This window comes from Ranitomeya imitator, chromosome 3 (genome assembly GCF_032444005.1).
Source record: "Ranitomeya imitator isolate aRanImi1 chromosome 3, aRanImi1.pri, whole genome shotgun sequence".
NCBI classification, from domain to species: Eukaryota; Metazoa; Chordata; class Amphibia; order Anura; family Dendrobatidae; genus Ranitomeya; species Ranitomeya imitator.
This window is the reverse complement of record NC_091284.1, coordinates 691,598,539-691,619,660: the sequence shown is the minus strand read 5'-3', so window position 1 is coordinate 691,619,660 and position 21,122 is coordinate 691,598,539. Positions and strand designations below refer to the sequence as shown.

Here is a 21,122-nt window from a genome sequence, read left to right as displayed (position 1 = left end):
AATCCTGTGTAGAGGTTTCTAATCCTCCATCTTCAAAATATGCGTTTTAGATATATCTCCCCTATGTGTCTTCTCATGGCTCCAAATTTGCCTACAGCAACCAATCACAGAGCAGCTTTCATTTTACCTGATTTGTTTAGAAAATGAAAGCTGGGTTCTGATTGGTTGCTGTGACCAAAAGAAACAGATTCTCTATCAGACAGTATAAAGACCCAGCTGTATGTACATTGTATCCATTATAACAAATATGGACAGCAATGTGCATGCCTTTAATCATGCAATGGGGGTTTAGTGACTGCTCCTTCTGTTCTTAGTCTGCTCTATCACACAACTCAGCAGCACAAGGAGCGTGGTTTCCTCCTGTGACAGGAGCAGACATACAGTGTCCATGTCCACCGTGAGGACGGTGCAATCACACATTCACCATCACAGCGCAGTAAGAACAGGATCCCTAATAGAGAAGAATATCCCTCATCTACTGAGCATGTGCGACCTGTTATAAAAGAACTACAGGTCGTATCCATGGGCAACCAGTTAGGCAAAGGTCTGTGACAGGCAGGAGGCGATATCCGGAGCAGCGAGCACCTTAGGAAATTGATGGCATTTGACAACTATTTGTTTCAGGATGATTTTGGGAATAACCATTTAATAGGTCAAAATCACTCAGTTTAAATGCTCCTTAACAGATGTACCTCCACATAAACACAAAGTATGTGTATGTGGAGGATTAGGAATCCATTTCCTATCCAAAGCATCTGACCAGATTACATCTAACCAGATTAAAGAGATCCTGTCAGCGGGATTTTACAAAGTAAAGTACACACACGGGCATATTGGTGCTGGGGTACTGATTAATGTGATACCTGGGGTGAAGAAATCTGATGGGTGGTTTTTGCATAATCTTTGTGTGAAGTTTTCAGTTAATGCTATCGTTCTTCATCAGGGCGGGCCTGAGGGCAGGGTCTTACCTTGCTGCTCTGATCTCTTAGTCATCCTCCTGAGCGAATGACAGCTCACTGATCCGTCACTGACCTGCCTACTATTTTAAATATCGCGCTGGCACGATAATTGTTGTGGTCTCTAAGAAAAATCATTATCTTCAACAAAATGGCGCATGTGCAGTCATATCTCCAAATTATCTCCCTTGTTCTTATTGTGTGCATGCGCCACTAACTGCCTGCAATAGCAAGATGTTTTGAGCAGCGGGAATATTTGTCTACCCTTTGGCGCACTCCCGCTCTGACGGTCTGCACACAGTGTGCGGTCCGAAAAGAAGACATAATGCCACTGCTCAAAACCTCTTCTTATTGAAGACAGTGGGCGTGCATCCTCAGATTAAGAGCGAGGAGGATAACTCAGAGATGCGACTGCTCATGTGCCGCCGGCGCCATTTTGTTGGAGACAATGGTTTTACCTTTAGAGACCACAGAAATTACTATGACGGCATGATATTTAAAATAGGAAGCAGATCAGTGATGGATCAGGGCACGGTCATTCCCACAGGAGGATGAAGAAGGGATCAGGGAACCCAGAAAAGACCCTGCCCTCAGGCCCGCCCTGATGCACAAATCTAGCATTAAATGAAAACTCCACACAAAGATTACATAAAAAAACACAAAATGGATTTCTTCACTGCAGGTATCACTTTAATCAGTATCCCAGCGCCAATATGGCCATGTGTGTACTTTACTTTGCAAAATTCTGCTGACAGGTTCTCTTTAAAAAGGATTGAACCAATCAGCACAAAAACAATCTCTTCTGAAATAAGATTCTTAAAGTGTATTTCTAGCTCATACACTGATGGCATAGTGCAAGGATATGCCAGGACTTTGTGATCGGCAAGGGTCCGACCACTAGGATCCTCCTGACTGGTCCATAAAATGAAGATGACACAGTGCTAGTGTGAAGCTACATCCTTGTCTAAATTTCTCCTGTACAGTGGTACTCCCGACTCAGTAGGGAAACTGCAGCTGTCCCTTTAACTTGAATAAGGCCAAAGTGCAGTTCCTTGCACAGTTAGCAGGGCAAAGGCCACTGAGCAAAACTCAGAACCATATGCGTTCCAGAGGTGAGACATTCAATATACCAGCATTTTCTAACATTGGAAATCCCAGGCTATCACCAAAGTACACAAACTTAGGATTATATGGATATACTAAAACCTCCTTTAGATGTCCATGTCAATACGGTCTGGCTGGGAGGTCATTACACAGAAAATTGAAAATGGACACGGGTTATATATGGAGACAGATATTCCATCACAGAAATTCTGCATTCATCAGGGATAACTTTCTGAAATTGATGGCCTTTTACAGGGGGTTTTGTGATACGAAGAACAGATTTGAACAAAGTGCCGAAATTTGCTCACCACAGCCGGCATGGACGCTTTCATCCGCTCCATCTTGGCAGTCTTTATCTCCATCACACAGCCAGCGGCGGGGTACACACACATGGGTACTGGGACACTGGAAGGCTTCAGGACTACATGTGGCAGATTCTGAAATACAACAAAGCATTACTGCCAACATTCACCTCTGATGAAAAACAAGGAGGCAAAACGTTAGGCAATGACTTACGGCAATGGATGTCTTCGTCCGATTTGTCCCCACAGTCATCGGATCCATCGCACACCCAGTGTTTGGAGATACAGCGGTGGTTATTGCACTCGAACTGCATGGAGGTGCAAAACTTGTCTGTACAAAAGAGAGAAAACTAAATCTCAACCAAGGAACTTGGTGAATACGAGAACTAATCTTCTCCATGCATCTACAGTCAGGCACAACAAAACAACAGCCCACATGGTCCTCCATACACTTCAGTAAATCTTCGCCCAGGCTGGTTCTCAGGTGGCAGCCACCTCAAGGCATGGACATGTTATATTGCAGATTTTAAACCTGCGCCATAAGAGCTACGCTGCCAATTCCTCCTTATCTCATGCCGACTAAAGCTGCATTTATACTGCATGATTATTGGGAACAAGTGTTCCTAGTAAACTGGATGCAGGTCAAAAATCTTGTTCGTTAGGTGAAATGATCTTTTGACCTGCTTAAAAGATCATTGTTCTCAGCATCACATCATCCTGTGCAAACAGAAGACGTGCTGCCAAGAACCATGGCAGCTCATGTGCACTACGACAGACGTCTACAAGGAGCTGCAGTAAAAGTGTTGAAAAATTAGTGCCACAAATCTGCTCTAAAGACGTTTTCCACGATAATAAGGTCTACAGGGGCTCAACCCTTGGTGCCCCATGATTAGCAAAAGGAAACAAGTCAAGTTTTGTTGAAAGACTTTTATCCACACGACTCTTAGGCTCCACACACAATAGCAAGGCACTATGTGCATGTAAAGGTTTTTTCTAGTAAACTAAATGAAAAAATAAATATAGATAAGTGACTAAATAAATGCAATGTTTGTATGGACAATACTGCAATGTGAGAATGGACGAGACACTTGAAGACTATTTCTTTTCTACTGTACTTACTGGGGGTAGGACCCTCCCCACATTAAAAAATGAAGGACGATTCTTAGAATAAGCCATTATTGTTCTGGAAAAATCTATTGGAAAAATCTATTTAAATAACGGATTTAAGTATTTTCCTTTTTTTATCCTGAAAAACTATTTTTCCCAAAAATATGCTCTAGAAATCCTCTATTTGAGCGATCCCCTTCAGGTCCTTACCGCAATGTGTTTCATCCTCTCCATTTTCACAGTCATTTTCCTTATCACAAGTCCAACTCATAGGAATACAGCGTCCGCTCGGACAGGCAAAATAATTCACTGGACACCGCGGCTTGCGAACTCCTAGAGAAATGTGGAATTATATATAGCTATCATTATTATCATTATAACCCACATTGCGCTCCTAAAAATTGTTTACTTCAATTTTTCTTCTATTTCATGTACCTGGACAGTTCATCTCATCTGTAAAGTCTCCGCAGTCATTTGATCCATCGCAGACCCAGCTGGGGAGATAGCAGAGAGAGGTCCTCTCACACCTTTGAAAACTTGCGGCTTTGACGCCCAACTTAAAGTAACTGCTGCAGTCCGTGATGTCTAGGGCCAGAAAAACATAAGCAATTAGGATGGTATGGACATATGGACGGACATTTGTTACCAACCATCCAGGAAGCAAATGTACTGAACTAAAAGGGATTGACAGACACAAAGAATCCAAAAAACATATAGGGTCAGAAATATATCCCAGGGGTATTAACAGGGTGGTCCGAAGGCAAAGCATTTTTCTCCTACATCCCTATCTATCTAGTCCATAATTATAAGCTATTTTCCAATATACTCGTTTTAAAAAAATTCCATACCGCCCCTGACTACACTACTGCTTTTGTATTTTTTTTGCCTATTTCCGCTCTGATGCTTCTCTTGAGTATCCCAGCATGCACTGGTGATACTCAAATGAATCATCATCATCGGGGGGCAGAGTCTATGGTCACTGTCACAGCTCCTGCCCCCATCGTCAGTGATGCTCGTTTCAGGGGCGGTGCTGTGTCTCCATTGTGCAGTGTCTCCCCTTGAGCACAGTCTCCTCCAGTGCCCTGTGCGATGAGCGCAGAGTCCGGACTGTTGTCTGTATAGATGAATAGTAATTAGTCGGCTATCTTTGTGTCACACAACTAAAACCACAATCAGTGTCAATGGGCAAAAAAAATGTAAGCATGTATACAATGGACAAAGCGTTTCAGGGAAAACGCGCGTTGGGAGTGGTGGATCCCTGGCTCTCCTCCCCATAGATGTGTCCCTGTTCTGTGATGAACTGCTAAACTCTGCAGGCATTCATTCGTACTACTGTTGCTCTGGTCCAGTTACGGTCACATTAATCTTATTGTGGTTTTAATACAGTTTCTACAGACAGATAGACACACGGTATTGATATAGGGACTTTGGGGATGTATATGTTTTTGTGCACAGGTGTTCCCACCTTTTAGCCTCATTGTATGTTGCCCCTTTATTTACATGATTGTTCACACCATTTATTGCATTAATAAAATCCTGTATTTTTCCTATTTAGCTTGTGGTTTCTGTTCTATTGGCGATATAACCCAGGTCACAGCAGAGAAGCTTCACACTGCACATGTTCACAGGCAGGTGTCCCAGTAACATTCTAGGACAGGTTTCTATCAGTGTAAGAAGGTGTCAGTACTTTTAATTGAATAGTGATTACCTCTCAAGACAGACGATTATAATTTGCTATTTATTTAGGAATCTATTCCTAATGATAGTTTCTTTTAATTTTTTCTCTATTCCTGGTGAACTCCTTCAAGTTCCTGAGAGCCCATCATGCCCATGTCCCATAGTCATCTGTGAGGTTCCCGCTGATAAGTGACATATTACTTACTGCAGTTCATCTCATCGGAGGCGTCATCACACTCAATAAGTTGGTTACAGCGACTCGAGTTACCAACACAACTCCCATCCCGGCAGCGGAACTCTTCTGGGGCACACGAAGTCTCTGTAATACAAAGAATGGACCACTAGTAACACTGGGAAATGGAAAAAGAGATTTTTCTATCCCTGTTTTCATAGCCATCTGATGGATTTGTTCTACTTGTATTTTTATGATTATCCATGAAGAACATTCTCAAGGACTCAAACTGAATTACAACTCAGAAAAAACATCTGGTGCTCATAAATGGACCGATGTTGTAATGGCTGAGAGTATACCAGTGAAATATTCAGAAAGGCTATTTTATGAAATACTGTACTACAATCCACAGCTGAAAACAGGATCAGACTGAATTAGAGGAAGGGTAGCACCCGGCCGGTTGGCCATACTCACTGTTGCACGATATCTCATCGGAGTTGTCACCGCAGTCATCCAGACCATTGCACCAGTTGGCAGTAGAGATGCAGCGTCCATTCACACAGTGCCGGAAACCCTTCTTACAGCGCCGATTAGCTGTGGACAACAGGTAGTGAACAATGCACCACTTCTTACTGGGATTTACTGCCACTTTGTAATTTACCGAGCCTGGCAGCTGACGGTATCATGGCATTGCAAAGGGGAAATGGGAAACAAAAGCCCCGACCATTGTGTTCTGTTATCTGCCGGCTTCTCGCGCCAAGTGAATTGTATTGTGTACGAAACGCAGGGTATCATCTAACGGGAACATTTCCACTTCTGGAACGTGCTACTATCGGGACGCAGCAGAGCAGATCTGTTCTGTGACACAACTCATCACCACACTAACTGCATGGGAACCCATAGCTCTCGGATTTGTCTTTATTGAGTTCAAAATTGTCAGTAAAGTTCTAGTAACATCTTCCTTCCATACTGAAACCAATTTCCACAAATGTCCAGGGAAATACACGGGTTAAAAGTGATGTCACTAGATTTTACAGAACAAAGTATGCACATTATTAAATAGATCTCAGACCTGGTGAGGCTGCTGTCCTTACTTTGATAATCCATGTCAGAATGGTTGTATAATACTTTTTAAATGTGTTCCTGCCTGATCTAAAAAACTAGCATTTTATGAATATCCTAATATCAGGTTCATACAGCCAAGACGTGGATTTTCAAAGTAAGTACACCAGCCTCAAGAGACCTATTTATTAATGCGTGCAAGTTGTACTGTGGAATCTTGTGAAGAAATAAATATATACTTTAATGCATCGTGCAAATATACTGTATCCTGAAGCTAAATTAATGAGTCGCATGGTTGCACAAATGCAACGTCTGGATTACTTCACATGTGATATGTGACAAGTCCAGGGATGTAATGTAGGGAATGCAGTGGGTAGACGCTGCATGCTCACCACAATACGAGTGCTTCTCGTCTGCCTTGTCTTTACAATGCGCCACGGTATCACAGGTCAGGCTGTAGTTTATGCAGTCGCCATTACCACACTCAAACTCGTCATGGGGATTGCAGGTGGAGTTCTGGGCTGTTGAAAGGAAGAAGAAGGTAAAACACCAGGGTTGGAGCTACCCAACGATCTGAGGCCACTACAGACTATAGGACCATGTATCAACCACTAGAGAGCTTTCTACATCATAATTTTGACTACCAAATGGGAATAATTCATTCAAATTGTTAGATAGATTGTTCAAATAAAGAAAGCCATGAGCTGATTTACAATATGTGTCTAGAGAAATCGTTCCATATATATATATATATATATATATATATATATGTATATATATAATATATAGTAGATTGCGTTACCTTTGCATGTGAAATCATCCTGCAGGATCCGATCGCCCCTGCAGGAGCAGTTCACCCGGCCGTCGGCGGTGAGCAGGCACAGGTCCTGACATATACTACTGTTGGTGTTGCACGGGGATAACTCACCTTGGATAGAAAGCAAAACGATGTGTATTAATATTACAGCCAAATCTAAGTAATGAAGGCTACGCAATGCACACGCTCCCCGCTATCTGTGCAATCTACTGAGTGGGCAAAAAAGTCCCAGAATTTGTGATGGAAAAAAACAGGATTTTTGGTTGCTTACCGTAAAATCTGTTTCTTGAAGCCTCCATTGGGGGACACAGGAACCATGGGGTGTATGCTGCTGCCACTAGGAGGCTGACACTATGCAAATAAAAAAGTTAGCTCCTCCTCTGCAGTGTACACCCCACCGACTGGCATTAAACTCTTCAGTTAGTGAAAAAGCAGTAGGAGAAAAAACAAGGTTGAAAAACCATAACCACAAACTTGAGAACTGTAAACGTGAGAACAGTCAGAGAACATATAACAAAAACATTGGGAGGGAGCTGTGTCCCCCAATGGAGGCTTCAAGAAACAGATTTTACGGTAAGCAACCAAAAATCCTGTTTTCTTTATCGCCTCTCATTGGGGGACACAGGAACCATGGGACGTCCCAAAGCAGTCCCAAGGGCGGGAAAAACAGACTTCCATCAGATCAGAGGACTCACCACTGCTGCCTGCAGGATCCTTCTGCCTAGGCTGGCGTCCGCCGATGCGTAGGTATGGACCTTGTAAAATTTGGCGAACGTGTGGATGGAAGACCAAGTTGCCGCTTTGCACAGCTGTAGGGCGGAAGCCCTGTGGTGCACCGCCCAGGAGGCGCCGACTGCCCGGGTAGAGTGAGCCTTAATCCCAGGAGGGGGCACTCTGTTCTTGACCCGGTAAGCCTCCAAAATTGCCATTCTGATCCATCGAGCAATAGTCGCTTTAGAAGCCGGCTGGCCTCTGCGCGTGCCATCAGGAATGACGAAAAAGGAATCCGTCTTCCGGAAAGTGGACGTTCTGTCCAGATAGATCCTCACAGCCCTGACAAGGTCCAGCTTGTTCAACGATCGCTCCAGAGGATGAGTCGGAGCTGGACAAAAGGAAGGTAGAACGATGTCCTCGTTGAGGTGGAAGGTGGAAACCACCTTAGGAAGAAAAGAAGGTGGGGGCCGGAAAACCACCTTGTCCTGGTGAATGACCAAAAACGGAGGACGGCAAGACAGGGCCGCCAGCTCGGAAACGCGGCGAATGGACGTGATGGCCACGAGAAAGGCTACCTTCCATGATAAAACTGATAGAGGAATCTCCCTAAGAGGTTCAAAGGGAGAAACCTTCAGAACGTCCAGTACCAGGTTTAGGTCCCATGCCTCCACAGGGGCCCTGTACGGCGGGACGGCGTGGGCTACCCCCTGAAAGAAGGTCTTAACCTGTGGCCGAGAGGCCAAGGTCTTCTGAAAGAGGATGGAAAGCGCAGAGACCTGACCCTTCAGGGAACTAAGAGCCAGGCCCGAATCCAGTCCTGCCTGAAGGAAGGCCAAAAGAGAAGGCAGGGAAAAAACCATAGGCGGTACGCGGTTGGACTCGCACCAACGGAAGTAGGCCTTCCAGGTGCGGTAGTAGATCCTGGAAGACGAAGGCTTCCGAGCCTGAATCATGGTGTGAATCACCCGGTCCGAAAGGCCGGACGCTCTTAGAACCGCGGTCTCAACAGCCACGCCGTTAAACTGAGCGACCGAGAATTCGGGTGGCAGATCGGACCCTGGGACAGCAGATCGGGCCTGTCTGGAAGGCGCCAGGGAGCGTCCGCGAGAAGGTTGACGAGCTCCGCGAACCAAGTTCTCCTGGGCCAATCCGGGGCGATCAGGATGACCGGCACCCCTTCCGCTTTGATCTTCTTCAACAGTTTGGGAAGTAATGGAAGGGGTGGGAACAGGTAGGGCAGCTCGAACTGTGACCAAGGAATGGCCAGAGCATCGACGCCCACTGCGAGAGGATCGCGGGACCTGGAGACGAACTGCGGAACCTTCCTGTTGACTCGGGACGCCGTGAGATCCACATCCGGAGCTCCCCATCGAAGACAAATCTGATGGAAGACCTCCGGATGCAAGGACCATTCCCCTGCCGCGAGGCCCTCGCGGCTGAGGAAGTCGGCGGCCCAGTTTTCCACGCCGGGGATATGCACCGCGGATATCACCGGAACAGTTGCCTCTGCCCAAAGGAGGATCTTGGATACCTCGGCAAGGGCCAAGGAACTCCGAGTCCCCCCCTGATGATTGACATATGCCACAGCCGTGGCGTTGTCCATCTGGATCCGGACTGGAAGGCCCCTGAGGATCCTTTCCCAGTGGCGGAGGGACAGAAAGATGGCCCGAATTTCGAGGACGTTGATCGGCAGAGATGACTCCTGCGGCGACCAACGGCCCTGAACCGTCAGGTGGCGAAAAACCGCACCCCAGCCGATCAGGCGGGCGTCCGTTGTCACCACCTGCCAGTGAACCGGAAGGAAGGACCTGCCCTGGGAGATGAGAGGTGACGTCAGCCACCAGTTGAGAGACCGCCTGACCCGAAAGGAGAGTTTGATCGGTCGATCCAGGGAGAAGACCGACCTGTCCCACTGAGACAGAATGGCTTGCTGAAGGGGTCGCGAATGGAATTGGGCGAAGGGAATCGCTTCCAATGTAGCTACCATCCCCCCCAGAACCTTCATGGCCGAACGGAGGGAGGGAGGTCGAGGACCCTGGAGCAAGCGTATGTCCCGACAAAGAGTGGATCTCTTGTCTTTGGGAAGGAAGACTTTGCTCTGACGAGTGTCGAAAAGCATGCCCAGAAAGATGATGCGCTGAGAAGGAATAAGGCAGGACTTCTTCCGGTTTACCAGCCACCCGAAACGGGCTAAGGTGTCGAGAACAATGGACAGGCTTTCGTGGGCCTGAGCGAAGGACGGAGCCTTGATGAGGATGTCGTCGAGATATGGAAATAGGACCAAGCCTCTGACTCTCAAGATGGCCATCAGCGCCGCCATGATCTTCGTGAACACTCTTGGCGCGGTTGCGAGACCGAACGGCAGGGCAACGAACTGAAAATGATCTCGTTGCACTGCGAAGCGCAGGAAACGGTGATGTCCGGGAAATATCGGGACATGGAGGTAGGCGTCCTGGATATCTATTGAGCATAGAAACTCCTGAGCCTCCATGGAAGCAATTACTGAACGAAGGGATTCCATCCTGAAGTGTCTCAGGCGAACCCTCCTGTTCAGCAATTTGAGGTCCAGAATGGGGCGAACTTTGCCGTCTTTTTTCGGTACCACAAAAAGATTCGAGTAGAAACCCGTGAAGCGTTCTTTTTCTGGGACGGGAACGATTACCCCGGATTTGAGAAGAGAAGCGATGGCTGAGAAGAAGCCCGGAACTAGAGCGGGGTCTCTTGGAGGACGGGATTGGAAGAAACGATCCCGAGGTCGGGAAGCGAACTCTATTTTGTATCCCGAGGATACAACTTCCCTGACCCATGCATCCTCCACTGCAGAAATCCAGACGTCCCTGAAAAGGAGAAGACGGCCGCCCAATCTGGGAGTTGGGCTGGAGTCTTGTCGAGAGTCATGCCGAGGTGGATCTTCCAGTCCTGGGCCTGGAGGATCTACCCTGGGAGAAACGAGGACGCCAGGACGGAGTGGGCCTAAAGGACACCGCCTTCTTCTCTTGACGTGCCTGTGGCCTCTGTTGCTGCTGGGAAAAGAAGTTTGACGCAGCGAAGCGACGAAAAGGCTGAAAAGAACGAAACTGTCGTCTAGGAGGAGGGCGACGAGGCTTAGCCTGGGGGAAAAGAGAACTTGTACCCCCGGTGGCGTCCTTAATTATTTGGTCCAGCTGGGAACCAAAGAGGCGAGAGCCCTGGAAGGGCAGACTAGTAAGGGACTTTTTGGAGGACAAGTCTGCCTGCCAGGCCTTGAGCCAAACGGTCCGGCGGATGGCAACGGCATTGCTGGAAGCTTGAGCCGCACAAGACGCGACATCCAGGGAGGCGGAAACCAGGTATTCACCAGCGTGGGAAATCTGGTTGGCAAGTTCCGCTAATTGTGCGGGAGGCGCCCCGTCCAGGATACCTCGCCGAAGATCCTTGGCCCATTTTGAAATGGATTTTGAAGCCCAAGTGGACGCAAAAGCTGGACATAGAGCCGCTGAAGCCGCTTCAAAAGCAGATTTCGCGAAGGATTCTATAACTCTATCGTTTGAATCCTTCAGAGATGCTCCGCCGGACAGTGGAAGCACCGTGTTGGTGGACAGCCTGGACACAGGTGGATCCACTGAGGGAGAGACCATCCAATTGGCGGTAAGTTCTGGAGAAAAAGGATATAGCACACCCAGGCGTTTTCCCCACTGAAAACGCCTAGTGGGGTTCTCTCTCTCTCTGGACAAGATTTCCTCGAATTCAGGATGAGGAGCGAAAAATTTAGAAGGTGGTTTGGCCCGTCTAAACGAAACCGCCTGATCTGCGGGTTCCGTAGAGGGATCCTTGATGCCACAGGTTTGGTTTATTGCCCCAATGAGGTTCTGTACTGTCTCACTCATGGTGGCGATTTGGCTAGGATCCAGCTCTGAAATATCCTCCGAAGGCGCATCAGATAATGCCTCGCCCGACTCAGGGGAGGAGGATCGGTGGGACACCAACCGCGGGGGAGGGCCAAGCGGCGAGATGGAGCGTGAAGAGGACTCAGACCGACGTTCCTGTCTGGACCTTTTGTGGCTTATCAAGGAGGGCTCGGGCGGCGGTTCCTGCGACCCGCTGGCCACTGCAGGGGTCTGCAGGGGTAACCGATCCAGCGCGGACACTAAGGTTTGAGATACCCGTGTTAAATCGGCCACCGATTGTGACAGAGAGGCGGCCCAGCCTGGGATGGGGGGATCACTCTCGGGCGGAACAGCCGGGGGATCCTGGGCGGTGGGAACAATCGGGTTGCTGCAGGACTGACACAGCGGGGAGGACTGACCTGAGGGAAGTTTGCTGTTACAGGACGAACATGCAAAGTACGTGACTAAGGCAGAAGATGAAGAAGTCGGAGGACGAGAGCGGCCCCCTTTAGAGTTAGACATTTTGAAGAGGTCCCTGAAGAAAATGCCAGCAGGTTAGGGGACAGTGGGGCAGAGGAGGGTGTCAGTCTGCAGTGCAGAGCTACTCACGGCAGACGAAAAACCCCGGATACCAGGAGCTGCAGGCCTGGAGGAAGATGCTGTGGATCCCCAGCGCAGATGGCGTGCTGTGTTCCCAGCAAGAGCGCTCTGCGAAGTTCCCCCGGCGCAGGAGCGTGGCACGATGAAGAGAACTCGTGCCCTGAGCGTCCAGCAGCGGCGTGGAGGAAGGGGCGGAGCCAGCCGAGATGGCGCCGGTGGGTGGGGAATGCCGGGCAGAGTTTGTCGGGCGGGAGAAAGCCCGCCCGATGATGCCGGAAGTGACGGAGCGCGTCCCGTGTGACAGGCGCGGCAGCCGCGGCAGAAACAGCGGAGCGCCGGTGTCGGCGCCGGAAGTAGGCCCCGGGAAGGGGCCTACATTAAAAGCCGGCCGCCGCAGGAGACGACCGTGGCCGCTGAAAAGGAGGGACTGCCGTGGAGATAAAAACAGAGCGGCTGTCTGTAGTGGGGGCCGCGCCGCAGAGGAAAGGGTCTGGGGCACCGATTAGAGGTGCAGAGCCACCGTGGGAAGGTAGCGCGGCCGGAATTAAGAGCCGCCGCGCAAAGGATGGGCCCCGGAAATTGTCCCTAATTGCTGGTACAGGAAGGGTGCTGCCGCAGGAATAGCAGTGCGGCCGCAGAAATGCAGGAAGAAGGGAATCCCGAGGCCCCCCAAATACTCACCTAATATCCCACGCCGTCTACTAACCTTAAAAACGTGGAAGATATTAGACGTCCTTGGAGCTGATGGACGTCCTCGTCTCCTCCGACCGACAGGCTCTGGAAGGCGAGTGGGTGGGGGACGGAGCCAGGACCGGACTTCTGAGCACGCTTGTGTGCTAGGATCTTGGTCCTGGAGAGGGATCTATGAGGATACGGGGTGGCAGTACACGCCGTACTCATAGTCCGCTTTGTGGGACTACAGGTGTGACTGCTCACCCTGTATCCCTTCCGAAAACCTGAAAAAGAAACGACGCACATTGAGGTAGATAAGGGTCTAATGAAAGACCCGTGTCCACCTCCTACTGACACTAAGCTAAACTGAAGAGTTTAATGCCAGTCGGTGGGGTGTACACTGCAGAGGAGGAGCTAACTTTTTTATTTGCATAGTGTCAGCCTCCTAGTGGCAGCAGCATACACCCCATGGTTCCTGTGTCCCCCAATGAGAGGCGATAAAGAAAAACCTGCATTGATATAAAAGTGAATAATAATAATATTATATTAGTAACACTGGACACAATTTCATTTTTAAACCATGACCCCAAGTTATGATTCAATTCCCAAATCTCGAAAGAAACAGATCCTTCAATAATTGTGATATACTCAACTAGCCTGTAGGTGGCGCTATATACTAGGCATTCTCAGCAGCTCTCTTCATATAAAGGAAACCACATCCGGTCTGAACACAACGGGTCAGGTATAAAGCACAACTCAGTACTGGTTGTCAGTAAGAATAACCAATGCACATAGCTGAATGGCCAGCTTTCTTGGTTACTGTGATCAGCACATTCTGTATGGTATACCCCATATATACTTAAAGGTTTTTTTTTAAGAAACAAAGTAAATTTTAATCAATAGATCTTTAAATAATAATAAGTGCCACTATTGGATGTGTTAAAAAAAGGTTCCTGTGCTGAGATCTTAGAAATGTGCCACTGCTGTGTACTTTGTAATGGCTGTGTGTGACTGTGCAGCGTTGCTCTAGTTCACATATGTCAAACTCTGGTCCACAGGTCAAACCTGGCCAGCTGGGTGAGTATATTTGGCCCGCGACGCCGGGCTTGACACTTTCACCTGGCATCTAGGATACAGTTGAAAGGAAAGATGGAGGAAGGAGTGTCAGCTGACGCTCCCTCTCCCATCATTTCCCCTCTGTGTCTGACGTCTCAGCAATGATGTGATTACAACGTGCCCACCGTACAGAGTTGTGTGGAGGATTTGAAGACACCATGAAGAGACTGGAGCAGCGGTGGAGCAGGCAGAGGTATTTATTTTTTTTAATATAGCGTCCATTATACTGTATGGAGCACTATGTGGACCCTTTATGCTGTATGGAGCACTATGTGGGCCCATTTAGCAGTATGGAGCAATGGGACCATTAAACTGTATGGAGAACTACGTGGGGCCCATTATACTGTATGGAGCACTATTTGGTGTGCTATGTGGGGCAACTAAGTTGTATGGAGCATTATGTGAGGCCATTCTACTGTATAGAGAACTATGTGGGGCTTATTATACTGTATAGAGAACTATGTGGAGCCCATTATACTGTATGGAGCACTATGTGAGGCCCATTATACTGCATAGAGCAGTGTGGGTCCCATTATACTGTATGGAGCACTATGTGAGGCCCATTATACTGCATGGAGTAGTGTGGGTCCCATTATATTGTATGGAGCACTATGTGGGGCCCATTATACTGTAAGGAGCAGTGCGGGTCCCATTATATTGTATGGAGCACTACAGTATGTGGGGCCCATTATACTGTATGGAGCACTATGTGGGGCACATTAAACTGTATGGAGCACTATGTGGGACCCATTATACTGAATGGAGCACTATTTGGGGCCATTATGCTGAATGGAGCACTAAGTGGGGCCACTATACTGTACGGTGTACTATGTGGGGCCATTATACTGTATGGAGCACTTTTTATGGCCGTTATGCTGTATTGAGTTCTGTGTGGGGATCACAGTTGGAGAATTATACGGTGATGGGGTAACCATTCTTTGTTGGGGGGATTCAGTAAAGGGGTTACAGTAGGGTCCTCATGACATGCATACTGTGGAAGAATTCACTGTGGGGGTATCTTACTGCTTTTGTGGGCACATTTGTAAACATCATACTTTATTATTTGTATTACTGAAGGATTTATAGCCTTTGTTATTACATACTTAAATTAGGCCACATGCTTTTTACTGCTCTTACATAACATCTTATATTATTCCAAATTTGTATTATCTTTGTATAGATCTATTAATTAAAATGTACTTTGTTCGTTGGGCAATCCCTTTAAGTTTGTTTCCATATGAAAAAGTAAAACATTATATCTGATGAAACGGAAAAACGACTTCATTTGTAGACATTTTTTTTTAAACAAATATCAAGGTTTGACGGCGACTTTGCCCAAGCTTTTAATGTTGGCCTTCTGTGCATTTGACATCCCTGTTCTGGTTCATGGTTAGCACATACCACAGCTCCTGGCCAGGGGCGGGGAGCATGTGTAATTTATAAGTAAGTATTCAGATGAAACAGCAGGTGCCCATACAGTCACGGCCGAAAGTGTTGGCACTTTTGAAATGGTTCCAGAAAATGAAGTAATTCTCCAAGAAAATGTTTGCAACTACACATGTTTTGTTATACACCTGTTTATTTCCTTTAGGTGAATTGGAACAACACAAAAAAAAAAAACAACAGAGAAAAAAAGGCAAATGGGACTTCACTTCACACAAAACCCCAAAAATGAGCCGGACAAAATTGTTGGCCCCCTCAACTTAATATTTGGTCGTTGCAATCAATCACTTCCTATAACCATCACCGAGCTTCTTACACCTCTCAAATGTAATTTTGGGCCACTCGTTTTTGCAAACTGCTCCAGGACTCTCATATTTTAAGGTGCCTTTTCTCAACAGCAATTTTAAGATGTCACCACAGGGGTTCAATGGCATGTAGATCCGGACTCATTGCTGGCCACTTCAGAACTCTCCAGTGGTTTTCTTCCATCCATTTCTGGGTGATTCTTGAAGCATGTTTGGGATCATTGTCCTGTTGGTAGACCCATGATGCAAACCCAGCTTTCTGACACTGGGCACTACAGTCATGGCCAGAAGTTTTGAGAATGAGACAAATATTAATTTTTCCAAAGTCTACTGCTTCATTTTTTCTAATGGCAATTTGCATATATTCCTGAATGTCAGAGTGATCAGCTTAACAGCAATTACTGTACTTGCAAAGTCAATATTTGCCCAAAAATGAACTTTAACCCCCAAAACACATTTCAACATCATTGCAGTCCTGCCTTAAAAGGAGCAGCTAACATCGTTTTAGTGATTGATCCATTAACACAGGTGTGGGTGTTGATGAGGACAGGGCTGGCGATCAATCAGTCATGATTAAGTAAGAATGACATCACTGGACACTTTAAAAGGAGGCTGGTGCTTGGTATCATTGTTTCTCTTCAGTTAACCATGGTTATCTCTAAAGAAACACGTGCAGCCATCATTGCACTGCACAAAAATAGCCTAACAGGGAAGAGTATCGCAGCTACAAAGATTGCACCTCAGTCAACAATCTATCGCATCATCAAGAACTTCAAGGAGAGAGCTTCCATTGTTGTCAAAAAGGCTCCAGGGCGCCCAAGAAAGACCAGCAAGCGCCAGGACCGTATCTTAAAACTGTTTCAGCTGTGGGATCGGACTACCAGCAGTGCCGAGCTTGCTCAGGAATGGCAGCAGGCTGGTGTGAGTGCTTCTGCATGCACTGTGAGGCGGAGACTCTTTGAGCAAGGCCTGGTTCCAAGGAGGGCAGCAAAGAAGCCACTTCTCTCCAGAAAAAACATCAGGGACCGACCGATATTCTGCAAAAGGTACAGGGAGTGGACTGCTGAGGACTGGGGCAAAGTCATTTTCTCTGATGAATCCCCTTTTCGATTGTTTGGGACATCTGTAAAACAGCTTATTCGGAGAAGAAGAGGTGAACGCTACCACCAGTCTTGTCTCATGCCAACTGTAAAGCATCCTGAAACCATTCATGTGTGGGGTTGCTTCTCAGCCAAGGGAATCGGCTCACTCACAGTTTTGCCTAAAAACACAGCCATGAATAAAGAATGGTACCAGAATGTCCTCCAAGAGCAACTTCTCCCAACCGTCCAAGAGCAGTTTGGCGCCCAACAATGCCTTTTCCAGCATGATGGAGCACCTTGCCATAAAGCAAAGGTGATAACTAAATGGCTCATGGAACAAAACATAGAGATTTTGGGTCCATGGCCTGGAAACTCCCCAGATTTTAATCCCATTGAGAACTTGTGGTCAATCAGCAAGAGACGGGTGGACAAACAAAAACCAACAAATTCTGGCAAAATGCAAGCATTGATTATGCAAGAATGGACTGCTATCAGTCAGGATTTGGTCCAGAAGTTGATTGAGAGCATGCCAGGGAGAATTGCAGAGGTCTTGAAGAAGGGTCAACACTGAAAATATTGACTTGCTGCATTAACTCATTCTAACTGTCAATATAACCTATTGGTACTCATAATATGATTGCAATTATATTTCTGTATGTGATATAAACATCTGACAAACACTAATAAAAACCAGATGGCAGCAGATCATGTGAAAATATAATTTTGGTGTCATTCTCAAAACTTCTGGCCATGACTGTACACTGCAACCCAAAATCCATTGGTAATCTTCAGATTTTCTGATGCCTTCCACACATTCAAGGCACCCAATGCCAGAGGCAGCCAAACAGCACCAAAACATCTTTGAACTTCCAGAATATTTGACTATAGGTGCTGTGTTCATTTTTTTTGTAGGTCTCATTCTGTTTTAGGTAAACAGTAGAATGATGTGATCTAAAAAGCTCTATTTTGGGCTCATCTGCCCACAGGATGCTTTCCCAGAAGGATTTTGGCTTAATGTACATTTTTGCAAACTGCAGTCTAGCTTTTTTTGTGTCTGAGTCAGCAGTGGGGTCTTCCTGGGTCTCCTGCCATAGAGTTTAATTTCATTCTAATGTCAGCAGATGCTTCGCGCTGACAGTGATGCACCCTGAGCCTGAAGGACAGCTTGCATTTCTTTGGAACTTGATTGGGGCTACTTATCCACCCTCCGGGCAATCTTGCGTTGCAACCTTTTATCAATTTTTCTCTGTCGTCCACGTCCAGGGAGATGAGCTAGAATGCCATGGGTTGTAAACTTCTTGAATATGTTGTGCACCATGGACAAAAAAAACATTAAGATCTTGGGAGTTGGACTTTTAACCTTGCAGTTGTTTATATTGTTCAACAATTTTGGTTCTCAAGTCCTCAGACAGTTCTCTTCTCCTCATTCTGTTCTCCATTCCTAATGCAGCCCACACTGATACACAATGCAAAGATTGAGTCAACCTCTGTTACTTGCCACAGGTGAGTTTGAACGAGCATCACATGCTAGATGCAAAGTTGTTTACCCACAACTTTGGAAAGGTGCCAACAATTTTATCATGCCCATTTTTGGGGTTGTGTGTGCAATTATGTCTAATGCGACTTTTTTTCTTTGTGTTTTTTTTTTTTTTGTGTTGTTCGAATACACACAGAGGAAATTAACATGTTTATAACAAAACATGTGTCACTGAAATAATTTTCTGGGAGAAATACCTCATTTTCTGGAACAATTTCAAGGGTGCCAACACCTTCAGCCATGAATGTAGCTGCTACTTTCTGAGGTAACATTTCCCTGTCTGTTTTTTCATAGGAGTGAGTGTTTCTGCTGCGTCACCAGTCATGCCAGCCATCATAGATCAAATCAGTGATATACAGCTCTGGCAAAAATTAAGAGACCACCACATCAAAACCCTGTCATGGGCAGCCCAATCTCCAGACCTGAACCCCTTTGAAAACCTCTGGAACGTAATCAAGAGGATGATGGATAGTCACAAGCCATCAAAGAAGAACTGCTTACATTTTTGCGCCAGAAGCAGTGTGAAAGACTGGAGGAAAGCATGTCAAGACGCATGAAAGTTGTGATTAAAAATCATGGTTATTCCACAAAATATTGATTTCTGAATTCTTCCTGAGTTAAAACATTAGCATTGTTGTTTCTAAATAATTATGAACCTCTTTTCTTTGCATTATTTGAGGTCTGAAAGCTCTGTTTGTTTGTTTTTTTTTTTTTTTTGTTTTTTTTAATTTTGACCATTTCTTCTTTTCAGAAAAAAACAAAACAAAATGTATTGCTTGGAAATTCGGAGACAGGTTGTCAGAAGTTCATAGACTAAAAGAACAATTTACATTTTACTCAAAAATATACCAATAATGAGAAAAATCAGACAAACTGAACATTTTGCAGTGGTCTCTTAATTTTTGCAAGAGCTGTATATGAACAGCGGCCGCTGGAGCTTCTTTGAAACTGACTTAATGATGAGCTCAGTGGGTTGGAGACTCAGCGAAAACATTTTCCTGTGTTACCACAGTCAGGGAAATGAGTTACCTCAGAAAGCAGCAGCTGCCAGCCCCACTGTTTCGTCTGTATACTCATTTATCATAAGTGACTTATGCTTCACCTCCTACCCAGGAGCTGTGGTATGATCAGGCCATGTTCCTGCACGGTCAGACACGGCCATTACACAGGACACAGCAGGACCACATTTCTAAGATTATCTCAGCACAGGAACAAGATTAACTCAACGTGGGCAGCATGGTGGCTCAGTGGATAGCACTGTTGCTTTGCGGTACTGGGGTCCTGTGTTCAAATCCCACCAGAGACAACATCTGCAAAGATTTCCTCTGGGTTTTCTGGTTTCGGGTTTCCTCCCACTCCAAAGACATACTGATAGGGAATCTAGATTGTGAGCCCCAACGGGGACAGTGAAGATGATAGTGCTGTGGAATTAATAGCGCTATATAAATGAGTAAATTACAATAAATAGATCCAATTGTGGAACTTCCTTTTTATTTCAAGATCTATTGATTAAAATGTACTTTGCTGGTGGGACAATCCTTTTAAGTCCTCTATACACATTAGACAAATGCCGGCCGAGTATGGGGGGCCTAAACAATTGATTGTCAGAAGAGTTAAGGATCCGACCTGCCTACTGATCCTTTTGTTCCCCCAGAGATAACCTGCTGCTAGACTTATCTGGCAATGGCTCTCATAGAGAACACAGGAGCGCGCCACTGAGCAAGTTCTCCCGAGTATGGGAGAGCCGGCCATGATGGCTGCCTGCTACAGAGCCATTTCCAGCAATAACTCCTCCGGGTGGATGTGAGGAGCCAATAACAATAGAACTTCGTACTTACAGCTGTTGGTATCATTGGCCACAGCAATTATGCCCATGGGCTGCTGCGGGATGTCGCCTCTTAGGAGCTTCAGATCTGAGCCATCATACTTGTTCGCACGTTGAACTGCGCGTCTGACCCAATCTGTCCAAAAGATGTAGTCCCCATATACAGCTAGACCAAAGGGGTGGACGGGGTCAGACTTTAATATCCACTGAAATAAGAACACAGATACTACTTATTAACAGAGGAAAATCTAACAAATAGAGAAAAAAACGTGTAAATAATGTCGGCCATACATAACTGTCAGACGAGGGTATGCTCAGCAGAAAGCTTCATCTCCCAAGTACACCAAATACACGAGACCGAGCATTCGTTTGTTTTTAACAGGAAGAAAGCTACTGTAAGCCAGCTAGTACAGCGGCATTACATGGTGGACAGTCAGTCAACCCGAAAACAGTGGATTTGGCCTATTTTCATCAAATGTGTATGGGATGTTTGTACTAAGTTCCCTTATCACAGAATGGGAGCTAATTTCCCACTGTCTTGGGTCCGACTGCCTGGACCCCTACTGATCCCGAGAATTGGGGCTCTCAATGACCGAATACAGCTTCTTTAGCACTCCTATAGGACTGAATAGAGCAGAGAAGTGTATGATCGACTACTCCATTCAAACAGGAGACTTCAGTTCTGAAGATCTGTGGGGGTCCCAGCAGTCAGAGCCCAGCAATTCAGAAGTTCTTCCCTATCCTATGGAAAGGCACCAACTCCCA

General features: G+C 46.4%; 1 protein-coding gene across 2 annotated transcripts in view; it reads right to left on the bottom strand.

The window, feature by feature from the left end:
* The window catches only part of LRP1 (LDL receptor related protein 1), a 439,205-nt gene that overhangs the window by 85,978 nt on the left and 332,105 nt on the right, over positions 1 to 21,122 (bottom strand). For both annotated transcript variants that reach the window (XM_069758543.1, XM_069758544.1), the window contains 9 exons: positions 20,371 to 20,563; positions 7,183 to 7,308; positions 6,773 to 6,901; positions 5,793 to 5,912; positions 5,352 to 5,465; positions 3,905 to 4,054; positions 3,680 to 3,802; positions 2,577 to 2,693; positions 2,369 to 2,497 (listed from right to left, as the gene is read on the bottom strand). In XM_069758543.1, coding sequence (XP_069614644.1) covers positions 2,369 to 2,497; positions 2,577 to 2,693; positions 3,680 to 3,802; positions 3,905 to 4,054; positions 5,352 to 5,465; positions 5,793 to 5,912; positions 6,773 to 6,901; positions 7,183 to 7,308; positions 20,371 to 20,563 — 1,201 coding nt within the window. The remainder of the gene's footprint in view (positions 1 to 2,368; positions 2,498 to 2,576; positions 2,694 to 3,679; positions 3,803 to 3,904; positions 4,055 to 5,351; positions 5,466 to 5,792; positions 5,913 to 6,772; positions 6,902 to 7,182; positions 7,309 to 20,370; positions 20,564 to 21,122) is intronic.